At 46.9% G+C, this 12785-nt stretch overlaps 1 protein-coding gene across 2 annotated transcripts; it reads left to right on the top strand.

Moving 5' to 3' along the window:
- Window positions 1-1315: 1315 nt before the first annotated feature.
- On the top strand, window positions 1316-11264 carry DACT1 (dishevelled binding antagonist of beta catenin 1; the record flags this gene model as incomplete). 2 transcript variants are annotated; one of them, XM_084239942.1, is made up of 4 exons in its annotated part: window positions 1316-1660; window positions 4073-4205; window positions 4942-5097; window positions 9311-11264. In XM_084239942.1, 4 exons carry the CDS (start codon window positions 1316-1318, stop codon window positions 11209-11211), a joined length of 2535 nt encoding a protein of 844 aa, XP_084096068.1. In that variant the 3' UTR covers window positions 11212-11264. The 2 variants fall into 2 exon arrangements, with proteins under 2 accessions (XP_084096068.1, XP_084096069.1); XM_084239943.1 differs by having other exon boundaries at window positions 9422-11264.
- Between the last annotated feature and the right edge of the window lie 1521 nt (window positions 11265-12785).

The raw sequence follows: 12785 nt of genomic DNA on the forward strand, positions 1-12785 counted from the left end.
GGTGGAGGGGGGTGGGTGGGAGAGGGGTGGGGGGGTGGAAAGAGATACAATCCATATAGTCCTTAGTCGCTATCTGTCAGCCACGTCGTAAACATACTCCTCCCCACCCCACAAACATATATCAGACGTTGTCTACCATTTAGAATTCTCCCAACAGGCAGGATCTATTAGTAGCTCCATTTTATCGTGGGGGAAACAAAGGCACAGAGAGGCGCACTCACTTGCCCTCACAACTAGTCATAGGTGGAAACGGGCTTCAAATTCAGAAAGTCTGGGTTTGGATGGAGAGCTCTTGTGCCTGCAGACTAAATAACCACAATAAAAAATTCAAACAAAAAAACAAAACGCGCACGCGCGCGTGCACACAAAAATTCGAGCTTGTTAAAAAAAAAAAAAAGATGCATTGCTGGCTATACAGCGACATCGTCCTGATAAATTTTAAACGCCTGCCTTCCGTAAAAAAAAAAAAAAAAAAAAAAAAGACAACGTCCACGAAACTAAGAGCTGAGCAGTTTCGGAACGCTGAACTCTGCTTCGTAGGCTTTGCCTTTACAAAGTGGAGCCGAAAGCCCCAAGCCCAGAGTCGGGGTACGCGCCCTCAGGACCTTGCAGCGTGAGGTGAGAGACCCCCAAACCGGCCCGCGCCGCAGAGGGGGCGCGCGGGGAAAGGGTTAAGAGCGAGCGCGGCGCCCCGGTCGAGTTTCAGAAAGTTCTCCGGGGGGCGGCCGGCCGCGTCCCGCCGCAGACCCTGCGCGGAGCCCGGCTGGAACAGGATGCTGGGGCTCGCCGCGCTGGCCCCTCGCTTTGTGCGAGGGAGAGGCGCCAATAAGGAATCGGGCAAAAATTGGGTGCAGTAAACCCGAAAAGGGGGCGCGGGGGCCCGGGGCGGAGCGGGGACGGCGCGGGGCGGCGCGGGGCGGGGCGGGGCGCCCGGGAGGGGCCGGCGCTGAGCGCCCGCGGCGCCCCGGACAGGAGGGGGCCGGGCGGGGCGCGGGGCTCGGAGCCGAGGGGCCGGCGCGGGGAGGCGGGCGCCGGGCGGGGTTGCCGGGCCGCCGCGCGTGACGTAGAGCGGGGCAGGGCGTTATCAGCTGCGGGGCCGCGGCGAGGGGCGCGCGGCGACAGCGGACGGCGCCGCCCGGGCCGGGGCGGCTGCAGCGCGCGGCTGCGCGCGGGTCCCGAGCGCCTCTGGCCGCCGCCCAGGTCGCTGCGCCCCGCCGCGGGGCGGCATGAGCCGGCGGCCGCAGCCCTGACGACCCGCTCCTCCGCGCGGGCGGCCGGGTCGCGGGGACGGGCGCTCGCGGCGGGCGTGGGGGCCATGAAGCCCAGCCCGGGCGGGACGGCGAGGGAGCTGGAGCCGCAGGCGCCGGCCCGGGGCGAGCAGCGCGCGGCGGAGCCCGAGGGGCGCTGGCGGGAGAAGGGCGAGGCGGACACGGAGCGGCAGCGCACCCGGGAGCGGCAGGAGGCCACGCTGGCCGGGCTGGCGGAGCTGGAGTACCTGCGCCAGCGCCAGGAGCTGCTGGTCCGGGGCGCCCTGCGCGGCGCTGGGGGCGCCGGCGCCGCTGCGCCTCGAGCCGGGGAGCTGCCGGGGGAAGCCGCGCAGCGCAGCCGCCTGGAGGAGAAGTTCTTGGAGGAGAACATCTTGCTGCTGCGGAAGCAATTGGTAGGTGGTGCCCGGAGGTGGGGCACCACTGCCCCCGCGGAGGGCCCGGGGTCGGGCAGGTGGCCTGGGCGGGCGCGAGGGCACCTCTGGCTGGGGGACATTTCCGCGGGTCCCGGGACACCCCGCCCGCTGCCGCCCGGACCCCGATTCCTGTACGCGCGGGCTGCGCTGGGCTCTCGACGCCCCCGCGTTTCTGGCGTGTGCCCGCTTTGTGTCAGGTGGGGGGCTGGCGACCCCGCGCGAATTGCGCGGCCAGGGATGGCCGAGCTCGCCTGCTCGGCCTTTGGGGTTCTTGGAGTCGCGGGCTTGCAGCCTCCCATCTCTCTAGTTAGACGAATGCGTGCTCCCTCCCTGAAGGCTTGCAGACCATTCCATTTGGAAGTCTTCGCTTCGTTTCTTCCCGTCGAGAGGGGACAAAAGCCGGGGAGGGGTCCTGTGGTGTGGCTAACTGTCCAATGCTGAATTTTATGATTCTACCCTGGCGCCCGCAGGGAGCCCTGCCGCTCCCTGGGCTCTCCCCAGCATGCCAGCTTTTGCCTGGGCTGGTGCTTAATTTCAAATAGAAGCCCTTTGTATAAAGCAGCTAAAACAGATGCAAATGATGGAAATTTGGCTGGAGAAAGTGCCCCCTCCTCTCGTATTTTCTGCGTACGGCTAGCTGTGACTGGTGGTGGACGTGGGAGAAGAGAGGACCTGTTCTGAGGGAGCATTTATCTTATTGGATTCCTGTCACTCATTCTATGCCAGCTTCATTAACAGGGAAGAAAAAGAACTTTGGAGCTTAATGTATCGATGAACAGCTTTTGACCCCGCCTCAGTATAATGGCGGCAGCTTTGTTTCTGTGACCTAAAAAATGTAGTTTTTAAAACAGAAAAATAAAATCCTTACTTAACCATGTGATACTACGTGAAACTAGACACATTCTAGATAGTACACTCCTGCAAAAATGAACGTGGCGATATCGTGTGGTTATTTGTCATGTGTTTTCTTGTGTGATCTCTTTTCAGATAATTGTTTTATTTTTGGAGCATCAGAGAGCTTTTTACTTATTTGGTTCATTTTTCCGGAAGAAACTCACTCTAGCAGAGAAACATATGGTTTCTGTCTCCAAGCTTTTTAAAGCCAAAGGACAGATAGGAGGAGGGGATATTCATATGCATGCATTTTTGTAAGGATGTCTGTACATGTGGTTTGTGCAATACCTCTCTTTTGGCATTTTCACTGTTTCTTTGGTAGCAGACCAGATTTGTAGCTAATGCTGACTTCAGCTGAGTCTTTCTGGGTAACCTGGTCATCGACATCTTATGCATTGTCTTGTGCAATAGCACTTTTATGTCTTTATGAATCTCAAGATTGTGAGTGGCACATTCCTGTTGTCCCCTTGAGGGGAGCAAGGCAGCTTGTCAGGAGAATTCCAGTCCCGTCAGTGTTTGTGGTACTATTTTCATTTGTAGACTTGGCATTGGTGATTTGAACCAGATGCCTTTTGAGTTTCTTATGCTTTTTTTCAGCAATAGGAAGCACTAGGTGGCGGTGTGCGTTAGCGCTACAGATCTGTCACCTTTGGAAACCCGAGTTGAGTTCAAATCTTGATGGACTGTCCCTTGAGGGTTTTGGATTCTGCCTGCTCACATTATACTTGGCACTGGCTATTAGTATTAGTTTCTCACTTTCAAAGGCCCTAAGACTTATTAAACTCCACAAAGCAACTAATAGAAAACAAAACTCTGCAGGACATTTGGCCAGAAAATCTCACCTACACAAGATTATAGTGTATTATAGGTAATCTGCTATACTCTTTTGTAAGTACTGTTTTGTTAAAAAAAATATTGGCTGTACACAGAGGGTTTAAAAAAATCACTGTTTTTTTTCATTTCCCTACCTATTAAAAGTAAGTTTATATATATTAGTTGAAACTAAAAGCAAGTCTTGCTTTTATGAAGAAACTACCACCATATGTGAGAAAGTGGAGTTAAACATGGCAAATATTTGAGGTATTTAAAATTTTTTTTTTAAGATTTATTTATGCGTACAAGAACTGGAGTACAGGCCAGAGGTGTGGGGGGTGAGAGGATTCACCAGAGACAGAGTGGGGGACAGAACAGGCAGATTGACTGAAGTACGCTGCTGAGGGGAGCAGCAGGTGAGACTGGAGAGGTCTGCTGCATCATGTGGGTATCTCCTTGGCTGGGGCTCGAACTAGGGCTTCAGTGGCTACAGACAACTTCATAGGTTGTGTTTTAACCCCTTGCACCACCAGGGAGGCTCAGTAATTTGGGTCATCCAGTAAAACTTTTGTTTTGGAAGATTTAGTGAACTCTTCAAATGATAATTTGAAAACAGAGCAGACTTGCTGCCTCTTTGTCACCAAAATGTGTTTGTTTTTCTTCTCTGCATTTCTTCCTAATTAGAATTGTTTGAGGAGAAGAGATGCTGGTTTACTGAATCAGTTGCAAGAACTTGACAAGCAGATAAGTGACCTGAGGCTGGATGTAGAAAAGACATCTGAAGAGCACCTGGAGACAGACAGCCGGCCTAGCTCAGGTGAGTCATGTGAACCAAAGGATAGAATGCTGTAGTCCTGAGTTCACCCTTCACCCTCATGTTTAACATTCCCAGACCTGCAAATGGCAAAGGAGTTTGCTTCCAGTGCGGAAAGAATAAAAATAGCAGTCTGCCATTTAGTTGCATGAGAGGGAAGTAAAAACAGACAACAAAATTTTTAATAATGAGATTGATCTGAATAGGGTCCCCTGAGTTTAAAAACAAAGCTTCTATTCAAATTTCTGGAAGAGCAGTCTTCCTTTGAAACTTGAGAAAGTCAGAACAGGGGTAGAAAATTAGTCACACTTCAACTTCCTGAGACCACTTCAAAAGTTTTTTTTTTTTACCCTTTTAAACCATTTGGCTCCTTAAATAGATTTGTTTTTCTTTTCAAGTTATTTTTTCTGAAATGGTTATGATAAAGTTGAGGATTTGACAGATCTATGTCTCTTTCCTTGCATATTTTTAAAGATGGGGTCAAGGAGGAAGGTCAATTTGAGGGTGACAGTAACTTTGAAAAGTTCCCATAGTTGTGTGCTCTATGCCTTTTCCTAAGAATTGCTTGAAATAAAACCATAACATCAAGACACTAAAACCAGTGAAACAAAATTGTCCACCCCTCAGTGTATCTTTCCTGCCTTTTTTTTTTTTTAAAGACTACCTCCTTTTCTTTTAAACTTGAATGTATATTATTGCTTAATATGATCTTAATTTCAAATGGTGTTTTTATTTGTAGGATTTTATGAGCTGAGTGATGGGGCTTCAGGATCCCTTTCCAATTCCTCTAACTCGGTCTTCAGTGAGTGTTTATCCAGTTGTCACTCCAGCACCTGTTTTTGCAGCCCCTTGGAGGCAACCTTGACTATCTCAGATGGTTGCCCCAAATCTACAGGTAAGATTTTTTAGAATTGATAAACATTTTTTCTTTTATTTATGCATACAATTGGGGTATAGGCCAGAGGTGCGGGGAGTAAAAGGATTCACCAAAGACAGTGGGGAGCAGAACAGGCACATTTACTGAAATACACTGCTGAGGGGAGCAGCGGGCGAGACAGGAGAGGTCTGCTGTGCCATGCGGGTCACCTCCCTGCATGGGGATCAGACTCATGCTGCAGAGGCTGGGGATAGCTTCACAGTGCTCTGCTTAACCCCTTGTACCACCAAGGGGTTGTTTTAAAAAATAAACATATTTAACTGGAAGGGGTCAAAAGCTGCAAAAGGTTTTCTAGTCTCAGCCCTCCTACCTATGGAAAAGCAAAAGCTCAAGAGAGTTTCATCTGTCTGCTGCCTTTCATGCCATAGTTACATGTAGAACCAAGATGACCACTATTTATTTCATTCTCTTTGTTTTCCACTTGACTTTATATTCTGATGATAATAAGACAGTTAGCATTTAGGAATCTTGTCCTAACATAAGAGTTCTTGAGCTTTGTTTCTTAGTCTTTTGCTGTTTGTTTAACTTGTTTGCATTGTCTTTCAAAAACTACTTTGGATCTGCTTTCTTCTTCCTTTAATCATTTAAAGCTGAGGCTAACATTAAGTTAAGTATATGTCAGACTGGCCAAGAGTTGCTTGGCATTTTCTCTTTTCTTCAGCAGGTGGCTGCATTGAAATATCCCCCAGGCCATATGCCATTGTTCCCCATTTTAGGTTATCCTTACAATGATCTCCAGAGAGAATCATGCTTTCCATTGGTAATAGAAGGTTTTCTGCACTTGTGCTATGTGTCACACACTGAACTGGATGCTCTGTTTTCATACATTTATCTCCCTTGAATCCTCCCAACAGTTCTGCAGGGCGCAGGTGTTGTTAGCTCCATTTTATGTCAGGAAAATGAGGTTTAGTGTGATGAAGGGAGTTGTTTATGTAGCTAGTGAGTAGCAAAGGAAGGATTCAAGTTCAGGTCTAACTGCCATGTTTTTCCGTCATACCAAGAGAATTCAGAAATTATTGTGTTCAACCTCCTCATTGATCAGAGGAGGGATTTGGGCTTATGTGCCATTTGCCAGAAACTCCTCATCTACTGAATGGTAGATGAAACTTGGGGCTTTTTCCTTAGTTCAATTTTATTGTTATTTCTAAGAAGATCAGAGAAATGTGGCTATTAAAGGAGCAGTAGGTGGTACACAAGTCACTGCCCTTTTGGCTTGTCTGTGTTCTTCACTTGAGTATACCCAGCAACGCAAACACAACACCAACCAGCTGGGGCTGCTAATTGGCTAATGTCTTTGTGTTTGTATAGTGTGTGTTGTCAGCAGTAATCATTTGGGGAAGCACAGATCTGTCTTATCTAGAGTATCTGGGCCTCAAGTTCATTGGTAATTGCTCCCCTTCACTCTGCAGATCTAGTTTCAGAGGGAAGCTTTATAAACCCATTAAAGGCACTTTGGTTTAGGTTTTCCTTGAAGACAGACCTCTGTTCTCCCAAATGCCACATCCTTACATAATTGAGACAGTTGGCTGGGCCTTGGGGGCTGGGATGTCTGTCTTGTTCCTTATCTCTAAGCAGGGAAAGGGGACAAATGGTGAAGTATAGATCAATGTGACTTTGAGTAAGGCAAAGAAAGGTAGGCCTTAGGGTAGTGGAGGAAGAGGGATGGTTAAGGGTATTGACTTGAAAGGTTTCTCCTTCTTACAACAAGCTATTTACTGAGAGTGGAGGTGGGGGTAGGGAAATGACACTTTTACTTTGCAATAATCTTCTCTATCATTTCTGGGTCTAGATTGTGTTTTCCATGATACTGATAATTCTCATTCAAGTTAATGCAGATTTCCCTAAGTTAATTAACATAAATCTGGCACATAGTAGGTTTTCAGTATTTGACTAGATGTAATAGAGGGCAATATTGATAACAACTTTGACTTTCTTTAACTGAAAGTCATTAAGGGATTCAATATTTATAATATTCATCAAGATAAGAGAATAAAATTAAGCGAGAATGCGCGACTGTTGTATTTTGGCATCTCCATTTTTGAGATGTAAGAACTTTATTCATTAATACTTCTTTCAATCTTTTAAAAGTTTATCAAGAATTCCTTCTTATTAGGAATTTTGTTTTATTTATTGGTGTCACTGTTGAAACTATACAGTAATTATTATTTAAATTTGATAAGTCCCTATTAAAATTTCATCATTTTAGATGACCTTTCAATTGACAGTTATACCTGAACATATGTCATTAAGAAATAGACCTAAGAAAATACAAAATGAAGAGAAAGTCCATAGAACGCACAGTTTATCTGAAGTATTTTAAAGAAAAAGGAATAGAGCACAGAGGAAGATAATCTAGAGAAAGAATGTCTCAGAAATAATTATTTTTCTCGGGCCTCCCTGGTGGCGCAGCGGTTGAGCGCTGGGTTGAGAAGCTGCCTGCGGCCTCTGCGGCGCCGGTTCGATCCCTGGCTGCTCCCCGGCCACCGGAGGAGGGTCCCACATGGCGCGCAGACCTCTCCTGCCGCCCGCTGCTCCCCTCAGCAGTGTACTTCGGTCCTTCTGCCTGCTCTGCTCCCCGCTCTGGCTCTGGTGAATTCTCTCACCCTCCCACACTTCTGGCTGTGCCCAGTACATGTATAAACAAAACAAACAAACCAGCAAACAAATGGATAAAGCATGCCTCTGTTGAAAAAAAAAAAGAAATAATTATTTTTCTAATTATAAATGCCTATAGTAGATCTTTATTGAAAATTCACAAAATAGAAAATAAAGAAGAAAGTAAATATCACTTGCATTCCCACCACAGTGAGATGCTACTGTTAGTCTCTGGGTATAGCTTCCTCTCTGATTTTTTCCTTTGCATCTGTACTAGCGTAATAAAATTATAATCATACGCTGGTATTATAATATGATTTTCACTAAATTTCATAGTTTTCCCTATAATTCAATATTTGAAGGCACTTGTTAAATCATTATTTTGATTGAATAATGTATTATATAGCATTGGTTAAATTTTAGGTGTGCATTATTATAAATCAACATCTGTATATACTACATTAAGTTTACCACTGAAAGTCCAGTTTTATCCTTCTCAATACAATTGATCCTTTTTACCCTCTACCCCTCCCTTCTGGTAACCACTAATATAATCTTTGAATCTAAAAGGCTTTTTTGGTTTTATTTAGTTCATTCATTCATATTATTTCATTATTTTCCATCTGAATGAAATCATACATGTTTGTCTTTCTCTGTCTGGCTTATTTCACTGAGCATAATACTCCTCAGGTCCATTTATGTTGCTGCAAATGGCATGATTTCTTTTCTTTCCTTTCTTAAAGACTTATTTTTATTTTTTTATACATACAAAACTGGGGTATAGGCCAGAGGTGTGTGGGGGGAGGTGAGAGGGTTCACCAGAGACAGAGTGGGAAGCAGAACAGGTGGATCCACTGAGATTCACTGCTGAGGGGAACAGAGGGAGAGACAGGAGAGGTCTGATGTGCCATGTGGGTTAGCTCTCTGACCAGCGATGGAACTTGTGCTGCAGTGGCTGACAATAGCTTGATAGCACTGGGACTTTAACCCTTGGGCCACCAGGGAGGCCCTTTTCTTTCTTTTTTTCTTTTTTTTTTTACATAACTGAGTAATATTCCATGTTGTATATATGTACCATATCTTTGTTATCCAATCACCTGTTGATGGGCATTTAAGGTGGTTCCAATTCTTGTGTATTGTAAATAATGCTGCAATGAACATGGGGTGCATATAGCTCTTAGAATTGTGTTCTTGTATTCTTCAGCTAAATACCCAGAAATAAGATAACTGGATCTATGAAATTTCTATTTTTATTTTTTAAGGGATCAAGCCATACAGTTTTTGAAAGCAATTTTAATGGTTGAATATTTTTTCTTCAGAGAATATCTTATTAAACATTTGTTAATTATTTTTCCCTCCTAGTTTGAATATTATATGTAAAATATGAATGCTGTGTATATAACAGTATACTGTATGAATAAATACTGCATATAAAACAGTAGACTAAACAGCAGACTATTTTTTGATTCTGTGACATTCTCTTTCTACCCATGAATTGTCCTCACAGACGTTGCCCTGAGTCTAGCTGCTGCTGACCAATTCACTTCTTCAGAGTGTACCTTTAAATGTTTTTCAGATCTCATAGGATGGTTGGAATATAAAGAAGGCCACTGTGAAGACCAGGCCTCAGGGGCAGTTTGCCGTTCCCCTTCCACACCACAATTTAATTCCCTTGATGTCATTGCAGATGTGAATCCCAAGTACCAATGTGATCTGGTGTCTAAAAACGGGAATGATGTGTATCGCTATCCCAGTCCACTTCATGCTGTGGCTGTGCAGAGCCCCATGTTTCTCCTTTGTCTGTCCGGCACCCCTCTGCGGGAAGAAGAGAGGCTTAGTAACCATGCCAGTGACATTTGCGTGGGATCCGAGCTGGATACCATCAAGACAGACAGTTCTTTACCATCTCCCAGCGGTTTGTGGTCTGCTGCCCATCCTTCATCCAGTAAAAAAATGGATGGCTACATCCTGAGCCTGGTGCAGAAGAAAACACACCCTGTAAGGACCAACAAACCAAGAACCAGTGTGAACGCTGACCCCACCAAGGGGCTTCTGAGGAATGGGAGCATTTGTGTCAGAGTGACTGGAGGCATCTCACAAGGCAATAATGGGAACCTTAAGAATTCTAAACCGGCGCCTCTGCCCTCCGGTGTCATCCCCTCTTTGGACAGTGGGACGTTCTCCCCTCTGAAGCAGTGGTCAAAAGAATCAAAGGCAGAGCAACTGGAAAGCAAGAGGCTGCCCCCGCCAGAGGGCTGCTTGCCAGGTGCTGCCGCTGAGCTTCAGAGTAAGCATCTGCCCCAGAATGCCAAGCCAGCCCCCCAGGACCATGCTCGGTGTCCCACCGCTGTGACAGTAGAGTCCCCTAAAGAAAGCAGTCAGATCTCAGGTGCCTCTCCAAAAGAGAGTCCCGGGAGAGTCCCTGCCGCCCCGCTGCAGGAGAACAAAGTCGTCCAGCCACTGAAGAAGCTGCCACAGAAAGGCGGCCTGCAGGCTGTTCCCCTGGCGGCGCCCCCTGCTGCCCTGCTGGCTTCAGCTTTCCCCGTGGAAGAACGACCTGCCCTGGACTTCAAAAGCGAGGGCTCTTCCTCGCAGAGCCTGGAGGAAGGGCCTCTGGTGAAAGCGCAGTTCGTGCCGGCGCAGCAGCAGCCGGGAGGCAGGCCGCCCCGGGGCGCCCGGACGGCGGCCGTCCCCAGGAGCTCGGCGCTGAAGCACCGAGCCCAGGCCCACCGCGGGCCCGACGGCGCGCTGCTGCCCACCGTGAGGGAGAAGCCCCGGGCAGCCGGCAAGAAGTGCCGCTTTCCCGACGACGTGGATACAAATAAGAGACTCAGGAAGGCCGCCGCCAAGGGGCGGAAGGGCGGGGGCGGCCAGGCTGAGGTGGGGGTCGCCACCCGGACCCTGGGGGCCGGCCACAGGGCGGGGAGCCGGGCGCACGGCCACGGCCGGGACGCGGTGGTGGCCAAGCCCAAGCACAAGCGAACGGACTCGCGGCGCTGGCGGTCGGCCGCCGAGATCTCCTACGAGGAGGCCCTGAGGCGCGCGCGCCGGGCGCGCAGGGAGAACGCGGGCCTGTACCCCGCGGCCGCCGTGCCGCTGCCCTACGCCAGCCCCTACGCCTACGCGGCCAGCGACTCCGAGTACTCGGCCGAGTGCGAGTCCCTCTTCCACTCCACCGTGGTGGACACCAGCGAGGACGAGCAGAGCAATTACACCACCAACTGCTTCGGGGACAGCGAGTCCAGCGTGAGCGAGGGCGAGTTCGTGGGGGAGAGCACGAGCTCCAGCGACTCTGAGGAAAGCGGGGGCTTGATCTGGTCCCAGTTTGTCCAGACGCTCCCGATTCCCACGGTCCCAGCCCCAGAGCTTCCCAACAACCCCACAAAAACCTTTGTCAAAATCAAGGCTTCCCATAACCTCAAGAAGAAGATCCTTCGCTTTCGGTCTGGCTCTTTGAAGCTGATGACGACCGTCTGAGGGCCCGTTGCTGGTGTGGAAAGTGGGTTTTTTCTAGTTACCGGAGGTGGCGTTTTTTTAGTGTGTAATGCGTATGTGGAATGCTTTCCTTTGGTTAAGATAAAACTGAAGTAATTTATGTCTCATCTACATCATGTATGGATTGTTAGTGCCTTTAGTGGAAGGTAAAGGATGTTTTTTTATACACTTTAGAAGTAAATATTGCGGTTTTACTGATGGTGATAGTGAATAAATGTTGTGGGATCAACTGATTTTTATTTAAAATTTTCTGAACGTCCGTCAAGGCACAGGGTTTCATGTTCAAGTCTTATTGTGATTAGACCTTTTGATCTGAAGGTCCATTGGGTGGAATTTTAGGACATACATTTAGTCCTTGGTTCTTTTAGGAGAGTGTTTCCTGGAGGGTTTTCCTGTTGAGAGGCATCGCATTTCATTGTTGAAGAAGGTATGAGGGGCAGTCATCGTTTCTGTAATTTTTTACATAGTCTCCATTTCTCAGATGTATCCCCAGGCTATCTTCTCAAACTTTTCTGTCTCCTGAGCTCAGAACTTTGAAGACCAGATCCTCAATCTAGAGAGAGGTGACCTGGATTGGGTTGCTGGTAATATCTTAACAGAAGGATTCACTGAAGCTTTTACAACACACTTGGTGCCTAAGCTCTGGGTACAGTAACCCCTATTCTGGGGCTGTTTAGCCATAATTTTGTTGCCTTTCTTCTCCCTGATTTGCAGCAGACCCAGCCATTGCTCCTTTGGAGGGCTTGCCTTTGGGGTGAAAGTTTGCTCCTAGTGGGTATGACTCCAAGCCCAGAATTGCTCACTGAGCACTGTGCCACCTAAGCATTGGTCCGAACATATTAGTGCAATCCAGTCCAGATTGGAACACTGACTCCCCCCTGTCTGGAAGGGCTTTTTTTAAAAAAAAAAATCTTTGGTAAGCAGTATTGTGTAAAATTGCTTTTTATATACCAATGTATGCATGTTTTGTGCATGGGTAGTATTTGTTTTGATATTCCTGTTGGTGTCAAATTACTGTATGATATAAACAATATGTGTTTTTATATATCATTGTATAAATTTAATATAACACATTATATGCTGTAATAAACAATTTGTTTTACTGCTGTTAAGTTTGTTATTTGGGTATAAAACCAGATGTTTACAACTATAAATCTTGTGCTGATTATTGTGAAATTTATAGTAGGCCTATTTTAGAGTTAGAATATTATTTGTAATTATTAAGGCAGATTTTAGGAGTCGCCTGGGAATGGATGGTGGTAAGGAAATGAAAGCAAATTACTTTAGAATAGTTAAGGTACTTATTTGAAATTTAAAGTAAATTTGATAGGTATCTTCTAAGGAAACTATTTCTGAGAAGAACCCCCCTACACTTGTTAGTATGAAAAAATTTCCAATTTGAAAAGAGTACAATACTCACCTGTATGTCCACTGCCTAGATTGATCAGTTGCTAATATGTTGCCATGCTTGCTTTAATTCTATGTGTATATTAGGTTAAGTCATATTGATAATTTCCTGGGTCAGAGTTAATTTGGCAATCTTTCCTCTCCATATC

Source organism: Talpa europaea (assembly GCF_964194135.1).
Source record: "Talpa europaea genome assembly, chromosome: 8".
Lineage (NCBI taxonomy): Eukaryota > Metazoa > Chordata > Mammalia > Eulipotyphla > Talpidae > Talpa > Talpa europaea.